This window comes from Microcebus murinus, chromosome 8 (genome assembly GCF_040939455.1).
Source record: "Microcebus murinus isolate Inina chromosome 8, M.murinus_Inina_mat1.0, whole genome shotgun sequence".
NCBI lineage: Eukaryota > Metazoa > Chordata > Mammalia > Primates > Cheirogaleidae > Microcebus > Microcebus murinus.
Window position 1 is genome coordinate 100,982,508 of NC_134111.1, and position 20,820 is coordinate 101,003,327.

General features: G+C 50.8%; 1 protein-coding gene across 1 annotated transcript in view; it reads left to right on the forward strand.

The window, feature by feature from the left end:
* The window catches only part of INPP5D (inositol polyphosphate-5-phosphatase D), a 104,528-nt gene that overhangs the window by 48,906 nt on the left and 34,802 nt on the right, over positions 1-20,820 (forward strand). Inside the window, exons 4-9 of the mRNA XM_012791603.3 lie at positions 1,579-1,750; positions 4,722-4,862; positions 10,373-10,460; positions 16,121-16,201; positions 16,325-16,396; positions 17,410-17,533. Of these exons, the coding sequence (XP_012647057.2) occupies positions 1,579-1,750; positions 4,722-4,862; positions 10,373-10,460; positions 16,121-16,201; positions 16,325-16,396; positions 17,410-17,533 (678 nt within the window). The remainder of the gene's footprint in view (positions 1-1,578; positions 1,751-4,721; positions 4,863-10,372; positions 10,461-16,120; positions 16,202-16,324; positions 16,397-17,409; positions 17,534-20,820) is intronic.

The following is a 20,820-nucleotide window of genomic DNA, read 5'->3' on the forward strand; positions in this document are numbered from 1 at the left end:
TGTAGAGAAGGTGCTCACCTGGGGCGCCCCTCTTGTCCCCTCAAAGGTTTACTTCCTGAAAGAAAACCTCGAGATACCTTTTTTTTTTTTTTGAGATGGGGTCTTACTCTGTTGCCTGGGCTGGAGTGCAGTGGTGCAGTCACAGCTCACTGCAGCCTCAAATTCCTGGGCTCAAGTGATCCTCTTGCCCCAGCCTCCCGAGTAGCTGGGACTACAGGTGCCACCACCATGCCCGGCTAATTTTTTTTTTTCCAGCAGAGATGGGGTCTCACTCTTGCTTAGGCTGGTCTGGAACTCCTGAGCTCAAGCGATCCTCCCACCTCGGCCTCCCCGAGTGCTAGGATTACAGGTGTGAGCCACTGCGCTCGGCCTGAGGAACCTAATTGAACTCAGCTGGTCAGGGCTCGTCCTAAATCCTAGCGTCTGGAGACCACCAGGTCCTGCAGGCTGCCCCCAAGGGAGGAGGGATTAGACCAGAGACCTGCGGTCCCAGCCTGGCTCCCACCTGTCCCCAGGAACCATGTATGTGCTCGGTGTCCTTTTTCTCCCTATCCCTTGCACTGGCCTGGAGGCTACTGGCGTCCTCACCTCCTCCCGCCTTCCTGGATCCCCCTGCTCATGGTCATGAGGCTCATCCTTTCCTAAAGGACCGAAGCTCTGTGGAGGCTGAGAGTGTTTGCAGGCAGGCCCTGTCCCTTCTCGCCTCCCTGGTCCAAGTGGGAGGTGTGCTCCGGTGACCAGCCCAAGGTGTCTTAACTTGACTCAGGGCTTCTCAAGGTGCTGCCAGACCCTTGGGGCTCAAAACAGACTCCTGCCTTCAGAACCCCAGACGGGAGGGGAGGCGGAGGGCTCGTCCTCTAACAAGAAGGTCCCCAGGCAGCGCCGTGGCGGGCCGATGGCACCAGGTGTGGGAAGAGGCTCCTGCAGGGAGTCCTGGACCCAGGGGCTCAGTGACCTTCACCCATTTGTGGGACGTGCAGGACGGACATTCTCCTAAAGGTGACGGGCAGGGGCCCGTCTCTCAGGCGAAGTTCAAGTCGTTTGTTTAACATTCCAGCTCTCTGAATGAAGGGAACCCCTCGCTTTGGTGCTTCTGTCGCTGAGGGTCTGAGGGAAGAGGGGAGGAGGGGCGGGGCTGGAGAGGCGGCGCAGAGAGGGGCAGTGCGGGGTGGGGTGGACGGGCCCTCCTGGGGCTCTGGCCTCATGCTGGGAACCGCCTGGTCCAGGGCTCAGCCCTCACAGGGCAGGTGCCTCGGCCCCTGAGAGCCCAGCATCCTGACGACCTGCCCGAGGCTGCCAGTCGCTCTGTCCCCCAGAGCCCCCGCTGGGTGGGGCCGTCTGACCCTCGCGGGTGCTGCTGAGCCCCACGGTGGGGCAGGCCTGTGCCGGACTCCAGAGGTCACCAAGACCAGGTCCCTGCTCAGGAAGGAGGCTCTCTCTGTAGTCAGGGAGCGAGCAAGGAACAGTGGGGACACAGCCGGGGACCTGTAACGTGGGTGCCGCGGCTGTGGGAAGCTCGGGATGGGGCTATGCACACAGCGTCCTCACCAACGTCATTCCTGCTGCCGTCCTGGGTAGAAAACATCGTGTCTCCACCCGAGCTGCCCCCGAGAAACATCCCTCTGTCCGCCGCGCCCTGTGAGGCCAAGGAGCTTCCTCCTCCGATCGAGAACCCCCGCGCGCCCGAGGTCAGCCGACCGAGCCTCTCCGAGACGTTGCTGCAGCGGCTGCAGAACATGGACACCAGCGGGTGAGTCCCCAGCGAGGGGGGGGGCTCGGGGCTGCCAGGCTGCATCTCCCATGCCAAGCCCAGCAGGTCCCTGACTGCATGACCTTGGGTGTCCACCCTGATGATGGCCCTGGTGGCCAGGCGGGAGATGTGGATGTGGCAGGGGTAGTGGTTGTGCAAATCCGGCGCCTTTGCACCATGGTCTTCAACACAGGCCAGAGGCAAGGGCCGTACCAGGAAGGAAGCTCCGGGAGGGACACTGTGTCCCCAAGGCCCGGCACATGGCCCGGCAGAGCCTAGGCACTCACAGCATATGTGTTGGACGAATTAGCAAATCAGTACACGGTCACTTCCGTGCATGAATAATTTTAAAACTTTTGTTGTTGCTTTGTAAGAAATACACCCCTTCCCCCAAGAGCAATTCCCAATGGCAGAGCTGCAGCAGCATCTCCAACCTGAAAGGCCAATTTCAGGCCCTCAGGGCTGCTCTGCGCCCCCCCCCCCCTTGGCAGAACACAGAGGGCATGCCTGAGGGTGCACACGGCAAGGTGTGCTGAGATGCCTGGTGTTTTTCCATTCCCACCTTGACGTGCCCTTCGGTTCTTCTCTGGGCCCACCAGGCTGTGTTCTGTGCACGCTCCTTGAAGTGCTGGTGCAACGTATCGAGTGGCTGCATACCCGTGATACGTTATCACGACCGCCCTGATGTATGTGTCTAAATAACCAATGCTTGTTAAAATGTTCCACATAGCGCCCATTGTTAGCCCCCCTGGGTTTAGATGCTGAATGCAGTAAGCTCCTTGGGGAATAGGCAGGGAACAGCAGGTGTGTCACCTGCCAACCTCTCCTCCCAAAGGCCCCACATCTGCTGACTGCGTCCCCTCCTCAGGCCCTCTGCTCTAGGTACAGGCGTTCCGCCTCGGTGGGGCTGGCCAAGGTAGGGACGTGGGAGGGAGGCATGCTCTTTCTAGCTTTGCTTCTCGGCGAACACATGGTGATGGAACCTTCTTAGAACTTCTGCTTGGAGGCTGGCGTGGTGGCTCACGCCTATAATCCTAGCACTCTGGGCAGCTGAGGCGAGAGGATCACTCAAGGTCAGGAGTTCAAAACTAGCCCTGAGCAAGAGCGAGACCCCGTCTCTACTAAAAATAGAAAGAAATTAGCTGGCCAACTAAAAATATATAGAAAAAATTAGCCGGGCATGGTGGCGCATGCCTGTAGTCCCAGCTACTTGGGAGGCTGAGGCAGAAGGATGGCCTGAGCCCAGGAGTTTGAAGTTGCTGTGAGCTAGGCTGACGCCACGGCACTCTAGCCCAGGCAACAGAGCAAGACTCTGTCCCCCCCAAAAAAAAATTATCAAAAAAACAAAACAAAAACACTTCTGCTTGGAGATGGGAATGAATGAATGAATGAATGAGGCCTGGGCAGGGACCGAGGAAGGAACCACACAGGGCCACCCCCAGGTCTCAGGGTCAAGGGGACTGAGATTCCTCATTGTGTTTCAAAGTTAGTCTATTTTGCTTATCAAGTCATTCTTTACATGGAGGACTGGCCTTTAGATTATCTTAAATGATGAGACAACCTGCTCCACAGTCTTTACTGCAAGTTAATTAGATCTCATCAACTAGGTTGTGGCTAACAGGTTAATTATTACAAGGTTTCTGAGTAAAATTAACCTCTGATAAACATGGTTTACATCTTTATGGCAACACTTTTCTACGGCAAACATTTTAACAAGTAGCGCTTCCTGTGGCAAGCACGGACGGTCTCACATTCCAAGTCAGCGGTCATGAGACCTGCTGAGACACATTTCACACTATAGAAGAGACGTCCGTCCTTTTTAGTAAGCAGAGTCAGGCAGACACTGAATTATTATGACGTCAAGGCCCAGAATAAACACAGACTAACCCTAAATGTCATGAGAACGGGTTGTAAAGAGTTGCTAACGTCTCAATCTAAACAATTCAAATGGCAAATCCATCCCTGTCCAGTCCCAACAGCAACAGCTTTTCACTCTCTCCCCGATCCCTCTGGCTTCAGCTCGACCATATGTCAAGGCTGGAACAAAAATCTTTAAGGCTTGTCATAATTTTTTTCACATAGGTAATTAACAACCTTGAGCCTCAGTTTCCCCATTTATAAGGCAGGGATAATTAATAACAATAACATCTGCCTCATAAAATGGATTTGTGAATTAAAGGAGAAAGTGAGTGACAAGTGCTTAGCATAGTGTCTGGTATGCTGGGCTCAGGAAACACTTGCCATTATTGCCATCTTCACATTATTATGGGAAAAAAGACTTATAACAAAAGGTGCTGGGAGACAGAAAGCAGAGGTCTGTCAGCCTTCAGGTGACAGCCCCTGCTGGGGCTGGCCCGGGCTCTGCCTGCCCCCTGCCAGATGTGCACAGCAGGCAGACCCCTGCCGCAGTCCCACTCACTTTGTAAATAGAAGGGGGTGGCCCAAATTAGGCAGGGCGACGTTCCCATCACTGATCACCCAGACTGCCCCATAGAGCCTGGGACGGATGACTTCAGATCCTCTCAACACAGAGCCCTTGTGCCATGCATGTGAGCTAAAGCCACTTTCTACCTCCTGACCAGATCATGCTTCCAGCCCTCAGACCCTATCTTTTTAGGTGGATAAGATAGGAAAACAATCCCACGCCACATTTTCCAAGACTTTTTGTCCTTTTGTAAAGGACAACCACTTCCTAGCCCCCCAGCCAGAATCCCTTCCTTTCAGCAGCACCCACAGGTACTCGGTCAAGAGCCACCTCTCTTGCCCGACCCCTTCATCTTGCTGTGACCTGCTGTCTGCCCCGTCAGTAAGACCACAGGAACCTTCGTACAGGTGTGCAAACGTTCTTCTGAGACCATGTCTCCATCGGAGTCTCTGAGAATGACGATTTGCTATTGCTGTCGCTGTTACGGTTGGCGTTGGTGGCTAAAAGGAAGGGGGCAAGCATGTTTTTATTTCTATTTTTTTTCAGCCTTCCAGAAGAGCATCTTAAAGCCATCCAAGATTATTTAAGCACTCAGCTCGCCTTGGACTCGGAATTTGTGAAGACGGGGTCCAGCAGCCTTCCTCACCTGAAGAAACTGACCACACTGCTCTGCAAGGAGCTCTACGGGTAATGGCTGGCCCGTGGGGAGGGCCACCGGGCGGGAGAAGCAGCTCATTAGCGGGACCCCTGTGCCCCGCCGGGCTGTCCAGGGGCCTCTGCTGCACACACAGTAATTGGGCGGTTGGGAGAGCTTAGAAATCTTTGTGGCAGTTTGGAGGTCTTGATATCATAGGATTTGAACTGCAGCTTGTGTGAAGCTGTTTTTTTAAACTAAAGTTAATTTGAGGCCAGTTGTTCTGGGAAGGGGCTGGGGTGGGAGGACAGGGCCAGCTCTTTCTGTCTTGCTCAGGATCCAGTACTTATGGCTTTTGTGGCTACACCTGCTGGCTTGTAGCCATCACACTCAGCAAGCCCGTGAGGCCATCAGGAGGAAATAAATTAGTCAATTTTCTCTGTTGGTGGTGATGGCCCCAGATTTCCAGCAATCTCAGTTTTTTTTAAAAGTGAGCTGATTCACCAAACTTTTAGTTTTCTAATGTTGAATTCATTGAATGACCAACTGACAAGAATTCTGATTTCTTTTTGATTATTTTGATCATACATTTTAATCTAATTAACATTAAATTTGATCTCAAGTGTAATTACATTTTAATTGTTCGAAGTGCAAAAGTAAGGCATATCATGCCATCTGAAGAATTAGCAAAGAATATTTTAAATGCTTCAAGCCTGGAGAAAAATAAATTCCAAAACATCTGAAAGAAGACACAAAGAACCAAAACGATCCCATCACACATGAAAGGTTTTGGTTGGAAAAACAGCATTTTACAAGGGTGAGTTTTTTTCCAGTCCCTGCTGTTGTGTGTTTTATTACACACACAGCAGTTCCAAGATTCCCTCGTCAATTTCTCTGGGGTCCTATCAATCTTAGCTTAGTTAATGTGCAGAAAAGACTCTCTCATCATCAGTAATGAAATTCAACTTTCCTTTTTAAAGGCTCTTAAAAGCACAATCAGTGTATTTGGTAAATTTAACAAATAATTTCTTTGGCAAATTGAGCACTCGTCAAATTGGCCAGTCAGGCTTAATTTCAACAAATTGGCTTTCAGCTAACACAGTTCCAGCCAGCTGGACCCGAAGCCACCATTTTTATAGATTTCCGTGGAGGGATCTTGTTCCATTTGACGCTGCTGCTATGAATCACTTGTCACTAAGGGAAACACATACAAATGGCACTTGCTTTTCATGAGACATCATTTCACAATAGCTGATAAGCTTTTATTTCTGCTTGGATGGAGATCTTGTTCTTTGCTGCTTCCTTGTTGAAGAAGAAATTTGTATTTTAAGTCTCTCCACTAGGCTTCCCCCACACATTGGTGGCTTTCCCGACACTGCATTGCTACCTGGACATCTCCAGGATTCGGGTCACCTTGTCGTTGTGGTGACAGCAGCTTCCCCGACTGGCTCATTTCCCTGGTACATCATGCCAGCAGAGAAAGCTCCCTTCGGCTTCTAGCTGCTCCACATCTCTATGTACTGAACAGTGAACCTCAGGCTAGAATTAGAGACACTGTAGTGTTCTAAATGCCCCCTGAACACCTGCCTTCACTTTCGTAGGTGAGCCATAGCCAGGCACGGAGACGTGGGTAACTGAAGGATGGGATTTTAGGAAATCCTAGAAAGGAACAAAATGAATCAAACTTACGAACTGAGTGCGGACTGTCAGTCTCTTGAAGACATCGTGGATCATGTCCTAATCACCTTGCTATTTCCAGCATCCCGCAAAGTACTCAAAGCATTAATTTATTCAATATTCACGAACAAAGATCGGACTGTGTACCAGATACATGTCAGGAGCTGCTCCCGGGCTGGAGACACAGCAGGGAATAAAACAGAATCTTTAAGAAATCTCTGTTGAGCAAATGAACGATAACAATGACCAGAAAGCAAAAGAGCAGGGGAAAATGGTAAAAGTAAAAACAGAAATACATTTGGAAAAACAGTCAAATAAGACAGTTTTACACATTAGAAATGTCAAAGGAGATTTAATAATCTGTACTAAAGACTTGCAAATCACTAAGGAATACAGTGTACAATTATGTGTTCTACAAATCTTTAAGTTACAATGAAATGGAAACAAGTTTTACATAAAATGTAAATCACAAAAATTACCACGAATGCCCTTCTTTAAACTTCCAAGGAATAGTGACCATAATGTATCGATTATTCCTGAATGACAAAGGTCGCCTAATTCACTCTTATAGAAAAATGTGACTCAAATCCAAAAGCTTAATCGAGAGCCTAAAATAAAACTATCTCCAGTTTCATTTATTAATATGAATGCATATTATTTCAGTAACATTCTAGCAAATGTCATTTAGTGACATGAAAAATGGAGGGTGTACCTGAGAAATCATCCCAAAGATAAGTCAACAAAAAGAAAGCACTGTAATTTAGCAGCAGACTAGAAGATAAAGGAATCATTTGCATAGATGTCCCAATAGATAAAAATTTTAAATTCTCATCCCATATTTAAAAATCGTTTTTTAAAAAAGAGTAGAAGAGCCGGGCACGGTGGCTCACGCCTGTAATCCTAGCACTCTGGGAGGCTGAGGCGGGTGGATTGCTCGAGGTCAGGAGTTCGAAACCAGCCTGAGCAAGAGCGAGACCCCGTCTCTACTATAAATAGAAAGAAATTAATTGGCCAACTAATGTATATATATATAAAATTAGCTGGGCATGGTGGTGCATGCCTGTAGTCCCAGCTACTGGGGAGGCTGAGGCAGCAGGATTGCTTGAGCCCAGGAGTTTGAGGTTGCTGTGAGCTAGGCTGACGCCACGGCACTCACTCTAGCCTGGGCAACAAGCGAGACTCTGTCTCAAAAAAAAAAAAAAAAAAAAAAAGAGTAGAAGGCTACTTCCTTCATAATGTAATATGTGTCAATGTAAAACCAATTACACTTGACAGGGAAGCATTAAATCATTCCATTAAACATTTTAACAAAAGAAAAAGAGATGCTTTTTATCATCTGATGTTTTAACACTATGAGAAATTTTTGCTAAAGCAAGACAAGACAAAGAGGCAAAAAAAGAAAAGAAACAGCAAAGCATCAGATCATTCTTTCTGAGTCTGTAGTTCTGGGTTCTGAGACACTGGATGTGGTCGACAGAAATTGAGTGGGAACCTGGGAAATAAATTAATTTGCAGAGAACGAGGTGGGAGGTGGCTGTCCCCTAGGCAGTCCAGAAAGACCAGGCAGGGGGCCTTCAGCTTCCCACCTACCCCTGGGGCCAGGTGGACTGGAGGACTCAGCCCTGTCTTTGCTCCCCAGTCTAGCAGCTCTGCCTTTAGGGTTGGTCCCTGAAGCTGGGAGCACAAGGCTGGACAAGCTTTCCAGGGATCCTGCCAGCGATCACGTCCCTGGACAAATCCTTTCTGTACAATAAGGCTGGTTCTTCTTACGCCTTCCAGCTGCAGTCTCTGTGTCATTCTGCCCCTAACTGGCACTTCCAGATGTGTCTGGGAGCCGGTCAAATCTTTCAAACCTCTAAAATGGTTAGAAAAACAGTGGAAAACAGTATAATTCTTAGAAAATCCTAAAGATTCCATTTGTGTGTTTGTGTATATATTTGTGTTCTTAGGATACTGTTTTGTAACTTGAGAACTATGAAGACGATCTATTTGATGTTGAAACTGTTTTGAAGTAGTGCTTTAGAAAAAATGTTTTAGCCGGGAATTCTTTTATGAAGTCGTGATTTAAACAGAATACCACTATGCCAACAGATGGACAGAGCAGCTCTTGGGAAGGGGGACATGGAAACCCAGAGTCTGCCTGCCCAGAGCTTCCTTCCCTCCCACCCCATGCTTGGTCTCCAAAGGATGACTGTTTCAAAGTCGAAAACCAACACACCATCTTTGAATCCATAATTCAATTCATTGCCTCGTACACATGGGGTGGCCTGGATTTTTAGCTGAATAAATGAAATAGGGCCTGGAAACAAATCCTGCAATATTTAAGCAGAGCTTATCCAATAGACTAACCGAAGAGAACTAAGGAAAAAAGAACAACTGCTGTTGAATAAAACTGATTAGCAATACTGGGAAAGATGAACTCAATTCTACTGTACATTAAAAAAATAATAATTCCAGAGTAGATGAGGAATTAAACATATAGAACAACAACAAAAAAACCCTCCTAAATAACAGAATCATAAAAAGAGTTAGAAAGCAATTTCAAGTGAGCAAATAATTGCTCCTTAGTAAATAATGATGATAAACTACAGTAAGCAAATTACCAGGGAAGAGATGAAAAATAAAATGATACAAAATTATGTATCACTTTATAATGAAATCCAGCCCACCTACCATGAAAATAGCATAATGGAAAAAAAAACATACAACACCTAGATTAAATAAAAAGCAAAGCAATATGTAAAGTTTATACCAATATATAAAAATACTAACAAAATTCCTAAGGGAAAATTGGCAAAGTACATAAAGAAAAATACGGTAGAAATTAACCAGAAATCAAGAGTAGAAAAATACTTAGACATTACAAATGAAAAGATATGCAAATCCATTCTGTATTGAAGTGCAATGTTATGCCCATTAAAACAGAAAGAAAGTGCAGTAATTAGAGATATTGAACAAGCAGGTTGAACAGTGCCGGTGACCTGATCATTGGTACCATCACTTGAGGGCTTGGTAATACTGACTCAGAGCCATAACTTCTGGTCATCCTAATTCTACAACTGAAAGTAAGAAGAGAAAAGCTATGTGAACAAAACTGTTCAGAGCAGCCTTTGTTTATGATAGCAAAGATCTCAAAGTAACCCAAATATCTAGCAGTCAATTTTGGCACATTTACTTGATAGAATATTTTGAAACCATTAGGATGTTAAATATGTAAAAACACGAACAGTTTTTGATGAAATAATAAGTGAAAAATAAAACTCAAAATTGTCAGCCCACCACGCTTAAAACCATGTGAAAACAGTAGAAAAGGATGAGAAAGAAACAAAGAATTGATAAAGCCCTGGGACTTGTCAAAGGATTCGACAATGGAAACCCCCTCTGGGCCTCCACTTGCTGGGAGGAGATTTGCATCAGAATCCAGAGAGCTTCAGCACCCGGAAGCCCCAATATTTAAAATGCAGATTCCAGACTAAACCAGGTTGTGGCCCAGAAGTTTGCATTTTTAACACCCAGGGGGTGTGTGTGTGTGTGTGTGAGATTCTTGTAAACACTGCACGTTGCAAACCAGAGGTGAAAGCAGTTTTGTGATTCTAGATTCGAATTTCCTACAGGTTATGCAGTCTAGTTTGGCTAAAGCGTAACCCAGGTGAAGTCAGTGCTCCACGTGACAACTCAAGTTTGATGCGGGATGGGAAGGGTGGGGGTCGAGGGTGGGTGGGCCGGCGCCGGGAAGCCTCGATCTTTGCCCGGGCTTGTCCTGGGGAGGATTACCTGTCTCTGCCTGACCAGAGGTGGCCTTGTCTCCAGCTAGAGCCTCACTGCCTGGGAAGCTCCTCCTTTGGTGCTCACTAATCCTTGACCTTCACCTTGTCCCCTGCCGTAGGGAAGTCGTCCGGACCCTTCCGTCCCTGGAGTCCCTGCAGAGGTTGTTTGACCAGCAGCTCTCCCCCGGCCTCCGTCCACGTCCCCAGGTAAAGGGTGTTGGGGTTGGAAAGGTGAGATTAATAAGCCAGGGAGAGGGATGCGTTGGCCAGCGTCCCGAGGGCTCGGAAGGAAGACGGGGGCGCCGCCCGCCCGCCCCTTGTTCACCAGGCTACAGCCAGCCTGGACGCTGGGGCGATGGGGGCGTCTCAGCATCCTGCCCGCCCCAGGATGGCATTTCTTGCTGCCAGACTTTGATTTGAGGAATAAAGATTCCAAATTATGCACCCATCAGCAAAACTGCTTATTTAGTACCAAATAAGGAGAGAAGCAAGCAGGGCCTGTCCCATCACTTCTCACCAGAAACTGGAAAGGAAAGAAAAACATGAGGTGCCCAAACTCCTGATCCTGCCTCTTGCCCCAGAAAGAGCAAGATGAAGGTGGCTGCCTGGTCCCCTCACCTGCTCCTGGCCTGGCTGGGGGCCAAGGTCACGTTGTCCTTTGAACAAAGCTCTGTGTAACAAAAGGTGCCATCAGCAAAGTTAAAAAAGTTAAAAGAAAGAAAAAAGCTGTATCTCGGGAGAAAATACTTGCAACAAATATTAGGGATAAAGAATTAAGGATAGGCCGGGGGTAGTGTCTCACGCCTGTAATCCTAGCACTCTGGGAGGCCGAGGCGGACGGATTGCTTGATGTCAGGGGTTTGAAACCAGCCTGAGCAAGAGCGAGACCCCTGTCTCTACTATAAATAGAAAGAAATTAATTGGCCAACTAATATATATATATATAGAAAAAATTAGCCGAGCTTGGTGGTGCATGCCTGTAATCCCAGTTAATCGGAAGGCTGAGGCAGCAGGATTGCTTGAGCCCAAGAGTTAGAGGTTGCTGTGAGCTAGGCTTGATGCCACGGCACTCATTCTAGCGTGGGCAACAAAGCGAGACTCTGTCTCAAAAAAAAAAAAAGAATTAAGGATAAAGTATTAATATATTTTTTAAAGAAACTGCTGCAAGGCCGGACTCCGCGGCTCATGCCTGGAATCGTAGCACTCTGGGAGGCCGAGGTGGAGGATTGCTTGAGGCCAGGAGATTGAGACCAGCCTAAACAGAAGCAAGACCCTGAGACCCCGTCTCTACTAAACATAGAAAAAATTAGCTGATGGTTGTGGCACATGCCTGTAGTCCCAGCTACTCGGAAGGCTGAGGCAGGAGGATCGCTTGAGCCCAGCAGTTTGAGGTTGCAGTGAGCTCTGCTGATGCCATACCACTCTAGCTGGGGCCGCAGAGTGAGGCCCTGTCTCAAAAAACCCCAACAACAAAAAAACCTCCTACAAACAATTAAGTAACCTCCCACCCACCCCAATTTTTAAGATGGGGAAAGGATATAAACAAGGCTGTTCACTGAGGAGGGACAGGAAATAGCCAATATGGATATGAGGAAATGCTTGACCTCACCTTGTTAGTCACCAGGAAATAACATTCAAAACTAGGAGCTCTCTTCTCGCCTATCAGCCAGGCAGAAAGTTGATTGCTAAAGTGGACACGGCTGGGGCATGGGGTGGCAGGGACGCTTATGCAGGTTCCCTGCCTTTGCTGTTGGGAGTGGAGGAGGGTTTTCTGAAAGGCAGTGTGGCCCTATGCATGCAAATGTTAACTGCAGGTGTCCTTCAAGCCCGCGGTTCCGTATGTATGCAGCGATCTTAGGGGCTACAGCACACAGAGATGTGGACACAGAAATACTCCTTGTAGCTTTGTCTCTGAATGAGAAACCCCTGGTAAACCACATAAATGCGGAGGGACTGTGAATTGAAGTAGGGTGCAGAACTCTATTCCAAGGTATGGGCACTGCTGTGGAAAGATCTCCAAGGCACGTTGTTGGGTGAAAAAGCAGTGTAGACTCTGATGTCAGCCCCCACGTGGAAGTCAGACCAGAAGGATTTAAACCCAAAGGGCCACTCTGGTTGCTGAGAGGAGGGGATGGGACTGGGGAGAAGGGGACTGGGCCAAGGAGGCTTTGAGTTTGCGTACATTGTTTGTTTGAGTTTTTTTATGGAGAAAATGTATTTGTGTTCTATTTATGCAACTTTAAAAATTCAGGAAAAAATTTGTTTGCTATCTTCTAAGTGAATAACGGATGAATTTCTAAAAAAGTAAAAGCAAATCTAGACAAAACAGGGGCCCAGCCAGACACTAGAATTTAAATAGTTTGAGTGGAAGAGCACACAGCCAAATCTTTGAAGCAGGTTGGGAGAGAGGGTCTCCAGGGGCAGTGTAGGGGAGAGTGCTGCGGGCAGACGCCAGCGTCTGCATTTGGGGGCAGACCAGCAGCAACAGAGTCGCCGGGTGGGGCTGGCTCCTAAACCCCCCTTCCGACACCCCTGGTCTTACAGAAAGCAGAGAATGTCATTCTTGATATGCCTTCAGAAATTCACAAATCAAGGAGGGAGTCCTGAGGCTGCCTAGAGGAGAGGAAAGAACACCGGCTTGTGGATTCAAACAGCCCAAGTTCAGAATCCGACTCACCCTCCCTGCTCCTTAGTTTCCTGACTGCAGGGTCAGGTTCGGGAGTAAGTGAAACTGGGTGTGTGACACACCCGCCCCTGGTAGACTCTTAGCAACCCGAGGCCCTTGGCCTTAGGCAGGTGAGAAGATGCGGACTCCAGGACCTCTTGACACCCAAACTCGGGTGTGGAGTTCCTTTGAGGCACGGCTAGGAACTGCAAAGCGCAGCATTATCAAAATGATTGCTGGCCTTAGGTCTGCTCTGTGTGAGAAGGGAGGCCTTCCCTGAGCCCTCCCCTCCCGGGCCAGCCCGGATGGCACTCGTGCCACTTCACCCACTGGTAGGCTCAGCCGGGAATTATGCCCCCAACCTCAACACTAGTGGCGGTTTGGGCTGGTGCATTCTTTGTCCTGTGCATCCCCCTAGCTGTGACAACTGCAGTTGTCTCCAGACATTGACAAATGCCCCTGTGGGGGCAAAATTGCCACAAGCCAAGAACTTGGCTAGCCCCACATTCAAATCTCAGGTCTATCCTAGCTGTAAATACACCACTATGACTCTGTCCCCCGAAAGCAATACAAGGATTAGAATCCATACATGTGAGGAATGGATGAGTTAATACATTTAAAATGCTCAGCATACTGTAAGAACTCATCAGGTTGTGATGACTGTCATTAGGCAGAAGGGTAGGAAAACTACAGCATTTTTCTGGTGCTTTTTGTTCCCAGCACTAACTCCCTGTTTGTCAGTAAGTTTGTTGATGCTTTGTATGATTTTGCCAGACCTCCCCCAAAAGTCACAAATCTCAGAGAGAAGGAAGACACCAGCCTAAAACTGCACGGGGTCTTCCCAGAGGAGAGAGCAGGTCATTCCCAGCCTCCACGAGGGAGAATGAGGTGGCTTGAACCTGTGTTACGATAAGTGTCAATTCTTTATGAGAAAAGCAGCCCTAAATCGGGGTCCTGAGCTGTCCTATCTAGTGACCAACCTTTCTGCTCAACCAGCTGGCAGGTGCCCTTGCCTGAGTCTCAGCTCCACCCCCTAGAGCCACCTCCCCGACTGACAGTAACTGTAGATGAACTGTGAGCTCTACCAAGGAGCAAGGGAAAAACCAAAATGTAGTCAGAGGAAGCATTGACAAATATTAACTGCCACCATAATAGGGGTGGCAGTTGTGATGGGGGGCTGGTATGGAGGTTGGGGATGGTGATGGTGGTCATGGTCAGGGGCAGTGATAGTGATGATGAAGGGGGTAGTGGTCATAGTGGGGGGGTCATGGTGGGTGATGATGGAGGGGGTTGTGGTCATGGTCAGGGGTAGGGGTGGGAATGATGGAGGGGGTGTTGGTCATGGTGGGGGGGTCATGGTCGTGATGATGGAGGGGATAGTGGTCATGGTGGGGGGGTCATGGTGGTGATGATGGAGACAGTAGTGGTCATGGTGGGGGTCATGGTGGTGATGATGGAGACAGTAGTGGTCATGGTGGGGGAGGTCGTGGTCATGGTCAGGGGTAGGGGTGGTGATGATGGAGGGGGGTGGTGGTCACGGTGGGGGGTAGGGGTGGTGATGATGGAGGCGGTAGTGGTCATGGTGGGGGGTAGGGGTGGTGATGATGGAGGGGGTTGTGGTCATGGTCGGGGGTAGGGGTGGTGATGATGGAGGGGGTGGTGGTCACGGTGGGGGGTAGGGGTGGTGATGATGGAGGCGGTAGTGGTCATGGTGGGGGAAGTCATGGTCATGGTCAGGGGTAGGGGTGGAGATGATGGAGGGGGTAGTGGTCACGGTGGGGGATAGGGGTGGTGATGATGGAGATGGTAGTGGTCATGGTGGGTTTAGGGGTGGAGATGATGGAGGGAGTTGTGGTCATGGTTGGGGGTAGGGGTGGTGATGACGGAGACAGTAGTGGTCATGGTGGGGGAGGGCATGGTCGGGGGTAGGGGTGGCACTCTTGCTTTTGTGGTGTTGATGCTGGTGCTGGTGGTGGTGTTCATGATGGTGCTGATGACTCTGGTGCTACTGATCATGGCAGTGCCATTGACCATGGGGACAGAAGTGGCTGCGGGGATGGCAGAAGTCGTACACCAAAGTAGCTGGGTGGAAAATTGAGGTCAAAAGCAAGTTTAGCTCTGTTGAGCAAGGGGTGAGATAAAGCACATCGCCTAGCTGGCGATAACTCCCACTCCATTCTCTTTGGTGTTCAAGTTAGTCTCGTGTTTAACTTTATCATTCCACCGGATGGTAGGGACGGTGGTTTATTCACTCTACAACCCCAGCACCTGGTGTAGAACAGACGCTTCATAAATAAATGTTTGTTCTGTGAGTAAATGCTTGAGACCACGCACTTGGTGCCGGGCAGACAGGGCTGCAGGTTTGTGTCCTGCCATTTACTAGCTGTGTGACCTTGGACAAGTAACTCCAGCTCTCTGGGCTCCTTGTATTCACCGAATGACTTTACTGAGCATCTTTGCTGGCCAGGCAGTGCTCTGAGCACCACGGTGGCAGCACTGAACACAGCGCTGCTGGCCTCAATTCTCGTGGAGCCTACATAACAGGGGAGACGTACCATGAACCCGAAAAGAAAGGAGAGAACTTTAGCTCCTGGCATGGAATAAAGCAGGGTGACTTGACGGAGATGACCTGGTGGCTGTTTTGGAGACTGTGGTCAGGGAAGACCTCTCTGTAGGTCTGAGACCTGAATGACAAGGAGGTGTCCCTCCCAAGTCAAGTGGAATCTCTGGAGATTCTTCATAAAATGGAGCTCAAGGCAGATCGGAAGTGAGGACGGAGCCTCAGGGCAGGGAAGGGGCCGGGGGGACTTTCTCCTGCCGTGGGAAGGAAGGAGACTGGGGTTTTAAGCAGTGGGGTTGGCGTGTTTTAGAAGTAGAACGGGAACAGCAGGCAGGAGAAGGAGGAGGAGGAGGAGGAGGAAAGGGACCGCGCAGGGACGGTCCTGGAGCTTTGTTTAAGCACACGAGTGGGCGAGGCGAGAGGCACCAGGGCAGAGGCGGGTTTAGAGGGAAGAAGTGGTGAAGATCTATTTATTGGCCTTGAGAATTTTGAGAAGATAGGCGATATCCCTGGTGTCCTCGTCAGCCGGTGGGGATAATAATAGTCTTTGCAGGGCTGTGGGGGGGCTGGCATGAGGGGAAGCGTGGGGAGAGGGCTCACGCTCAGCGCCGCCGCCCTCGCGGGCTCTGCCTCCCCCACCAGGTGCCCTGCGAGGCCAGTCCCATCAACATGGTGTCCAAGCTCAGCCAGCTGACCTGCCTGCTGTCCTCTATCGAAGACAAGGTACTCGTGGGGGTCCCGCAGCTTCTCCTGGCCTCCCGGTGGTCCCCTCTCTGCACAGAGAATGCCCAGGCTGCAGGCTAGGTGTCCCCTCTGACCCTGTGTCCCCAACACTGATGCCCACAGGTCAAGGCCTTGCTGCACGAGGGCCCCGAGTCTTCCCACCGGCGTTCCCTCATCCCTCCCGTCACCTTTGAGGTAAGTGGCTGTGGGGCAGCGGGGCCAGGGCTTGGGCTCCACAGCTGGGGCCGGGCCTGCCTGGTCCCTGCAGAAAGAGGGCTTTGGCCTTGGGCCATGGGGCCACAAGGAGCCCAAGGGCAGAGAATGGCAGGCGGTGGAGCCACCTTGCCGTGAAGACGTTGGAGCGTGTGGCTGTGGGACCCCTGCCGGGGGACACTGCAAGGGAACGGCTTCTCGCTGGCCCAAGGTGCTCTGTACGCTCCGTCCTTCTCAAAATGGGGGTGATGAGTGACATCAAACTGGGGCCCCCAAACAGGCTGCAAAGTAGTACCTCAAGGGGAGAGGGGACCAGAAAAACAAAAATGTGCAATTCCTGTGGTTTCCCTGAGGGGGATGGGTTAGAATCTCCAGTTTGGGCCCAGAAATGTGTTTTTCTTAACAATATCCGGAGATTCTCATGCATCCAGCCCAGCACCGGCCCCACGTTCAGAAACACAGTACAAGACTCCCCCCCCCCCGCCCAAATACACACACACTCCCCCCACCCCAAAGTCCTTTCTGGCCCTGGTGAAAATCTTGTATTAAGATAGATTTCCATTTTCTGAGCCTGCCTAGGCAACTGTCTTTTTTCCTAATTATTATCAGTAAATGTTAAATTGGTGGTTGTAACAAGGCCCAGGAGTTTAAATCTATTACTAAAATCCTTCTGGAAACAGAATGACACATCAGATTAATGAGCGCTGTCAGAGTAATCAGTGAATGAACCATTTTGCGGCAGTTCATCTGCTTCCTCCGCCAAGCCTGTTGGGCTGGCCGCACGGCTCACGCGCACAGTGGACGAGCTGGGCCCCAGAGGTCCAGCGACTCGCGTGCACGTGTGATGCTGGGGCAACGGGGTCAGGAAATAGAGGCCCAGTGGCCCCCACTTGGGACACCAACCAGGGGTCGCCCAGCCACATAGACACGGGGCTCGGGGTCAGCATTGCAGAAGCCGGGCAGAGATCAACGGACAACGTCTCTTCCTCTGAAAGGTGAAGTCGGAGTCTCTGGGCATCCCTCAGAAAATGCAGCTCAAAGTCGACGTGGAGTCTGGGAAACTGATCATTAAGAAGTCCAAGGACGGTTCCGAGGACAAGTTCTACAGCCACAAGAAAAGTAAGACCCCTTGCACCTGTCACTCCTTCTGCCAGTGCCCTACGGGTGACAGGTCAGGAGCAGACTCCGCCAGGCCCACCCACCCCTCTGCGGAGGGCGGGCCCTCTCCTGGGGCACCCACTGCCCTTCCCCGCCTGTGGGGCTCCTGCACTTCCTGGCTCCCCGAGGGAGGCGTCCCTGCACCTCTGCCTCTTGCCTCTAACCCCCTGCAGTAAGCTCACACGTGCTCACACGCGGCATGTCCCGCCCTGGTGGAGGTCCCACGTGCATGTGTGGGGTGTGCGTGTGCGTGTACGTGTGTGTGTGTGTGTGTGTGTCTTCTCCTCCCCACCAGGAGCCAGTCTGATCCGTCCTGTCCCTTGTCAGTGCCTGGTACGAGGCCCTGCACAGATGAGTGTTGCTGACATCAGTAGTGGCTTCAGCACGGCACTGGAGTGCGTGGACTCTGGAGCCAAACTGTCTAGATTCACGTCCCAGCTGTGCCACTCAGCAGCTGTGTGACCTTGGACATGTCACGTAACCTCTCTGGGCCTCGGTTTGCTCACCTATAACACAGGGGTGAGAAAGACTAAGTGAATAGTACGCGTAAGGCTCCTTAGGATAGAGCCCGCCACGTGGCAGCTACTCTGAGGGCCGGCTGTTACTATTAGCGGGTTCTGAGCAACTGAGGCTTTGCGTTTTGCACCATCAAGTCAGCTCATCCACAAACTGGGAACTATTCACAAAGCAAATGCTGTGGACAAGCCACGCTGGGCAGGACACAGGACGGGGAGGGCCCTGCCCATGCGGAGTATAGATCCAGTGCATTGCATGGCTACTAAATAAGTACATATGTCACCACAGCGGATGGTTCAGCCACTGATAAATGCCACAAAGAAAGCAAGACAGGGTAACGGGGGAGAGGTTAGCTGGGAAGAGGGGCAGTTTAGAGGGGGCAGACGGGGAAGGCCCTCTGAGGAGGGGGCACGGGGCATGGGCTGGGACCTCAAGGTTGAGGAGTGACTGGTCTGCAGGGTCTGAGGGGACAGCGCCAGCCAGGGGGCAGCACGTGCCAAGCCCGGGTGATGGGCACAGACAGGCACACCTGGGAGGAGCAAACGGCTCCCCGGGCGGAGGGAAATATGGGAACACTTAGCCCCCGAGGCTGGTGACAAGTTTAGATTTTATCTCAAGCACAATGGGAAGGCTTCAAAGCTTTGGAAAACCCAAAGCAAGAACTTCGAGTCTGGGTCTGGGAGGGCCGGCGGGTGCCCCAGCCATGGCCCAGGTAGGGACGGCCCGACAGGGAGGCCATATGGGGTGCAGGAGGTGGGGGCATGCCCGTGTGCCTGGCAGGGACAGGTGACCAGCCCCAGAGGGGAGCAGAGGGTTGGGGAGAGCAGGAGTGCCCTGAGCAGTCCCCAGCGCGGGCTGCTGGCCAATGTGTGTTGACCTTTGAGGCTCTGTTTCTTTATTCAGGTGACCGATAGGTTCCCCTGAGAAACCTGATAAATGCTGTGGACGCTCCCCTCAAATAAATCCCCACCTTCGCTAACAGTCTGTGTCCCCTGGCAGGCGTTCAGACCCCCCTGAAGCCAGAGTCCCTCTGCTCTGCAGCGGCATTTTTCGTTCTTCAGTGTCTCTGTCCGTTTAGTGGGGCATGAGTAGTGCTGCCACATTTAGCAAACAAAAATGTAGGAGGGCCAGTAAAATTTGAATTCCAGGTAAACAGTGAATACTTTTTGAGTATAAGCATGTGCCATGCACTATAAGGATGCCCGGTCCCCACGTGAGGGGGTCTGGCGACCTGCTTCAGGTCAGAGAGTGGTGCCGCACCTGCTGCTTCTCACACGCCTTCGGCTTAAAGCATTCAACATGCTAAGATGCCACATCTTGGGGGTAGTGTACCCTGAATCCCATTGACAGCCTGGCAGGGTGTTGGAAGCCCAGCCTTGAGTCCCAGCTCAGCCACTTGCGACCTTGGTCTGGTGTCTTCTCTCTGGTCCTCAGTTTACCCCTCTGTCGAATGGGGATAGTAGTAGCACCCTGCAGGGCTGCCATGAGTCTTACTGGGTAAGCATCAAAGCTCACAGGGCCAGGCATGCAGGAGATGCCGACACCATTGGCTGCGGCCACCACCGTCACCATTATAATTGTCCTTCCTACGCAGCGTGAGGAAGGCAAATCTCAGGAAATGGAGTCCCTGGTCACTGGGGGTGACAAGCTGTCACATCCCTGCAGAGTCAAGCAGGTTTGTGAGCCCTTCAGAGGAGCGTGGGTGCCCAGAACCTGCCAGCCTCTGAGGGCCACACCCACCTGGCTCCTGTCCTCCCCCTACCCCAGCTGGTGGAGCTCCACTCGCTCTCTGTCATGTCAGAACACAGTTACCTGTTCACAAGTCCCCTCCCCCTAGAGGGCAGGGTCTTTTCCTTGTGCACCCTGGAGTCTGCAGGCCCCAGTACTGGCCTTGGTACTCCGCAAGTGCGTGCTCAGCAGATACTCAGCGCCTCAGGTGCTTGCAACCTTGCTCATGAATCCCACCTCCTCCTCTTAATGTGGGCCCTGCAGAGCTAAGGATGTGGATCTGTTTCGTTCCCTGCGAGATCCCCAGAGCCTAGAATGGTGCTCAGCACAGAGTAAAACGATCCACAAATGCATAATGAGTGAACATGTGAATGTGTGAACACAATGAAGGGGTGAATGCGTGCATGAATGAGGGCATGCGTTCTAAAGCAGGGGAAAGTCATGTTCACGTGCCGTGTGTTCGGTGGCTTCCTTACGACTGGCACTAAGGGCAGTGTGGCTCAGGGGAAACCAGATCGCATCCTGGCTCCACGACACCACAACGGTGTGATCTTGAGTAAGTTACTGGCTCCTCAAAAGCTCGGTGTCACCCCCACAGACCGGGGTTCCTCCTGGGGTTGCTGTGAAGGTAAGTGGGGCAGGGCATGTCCTTAAGGCAGAGCCTGGCCCGCGGTCAGCTTCCAGTCAATGTTATGATGATAAAGCGGAGCCCACCCAGAGGAAGTCTGTGGTCACAGGCATTGCAGCTTCCTTGCCCTGTTCTGTTCTGGTCACCACGCTCATCGATAGCTTCGGCATCATGGTCTTCTGTGCATAGGAACAGTTAGCTGCTGCATGATGAAATCATAAAGCACCTACTGTGTGCCGGGTTTTTTGGGGTGTGGAGGAGAACAGGCCATCCATTTACTTGAATGCAACCCCCCCCCAAGAGTATTTACCCAAGAGGGTAAAGGCAAAAACACAAATATATATAAATCAGGAATGCATCAGGGAGTGATAAACGC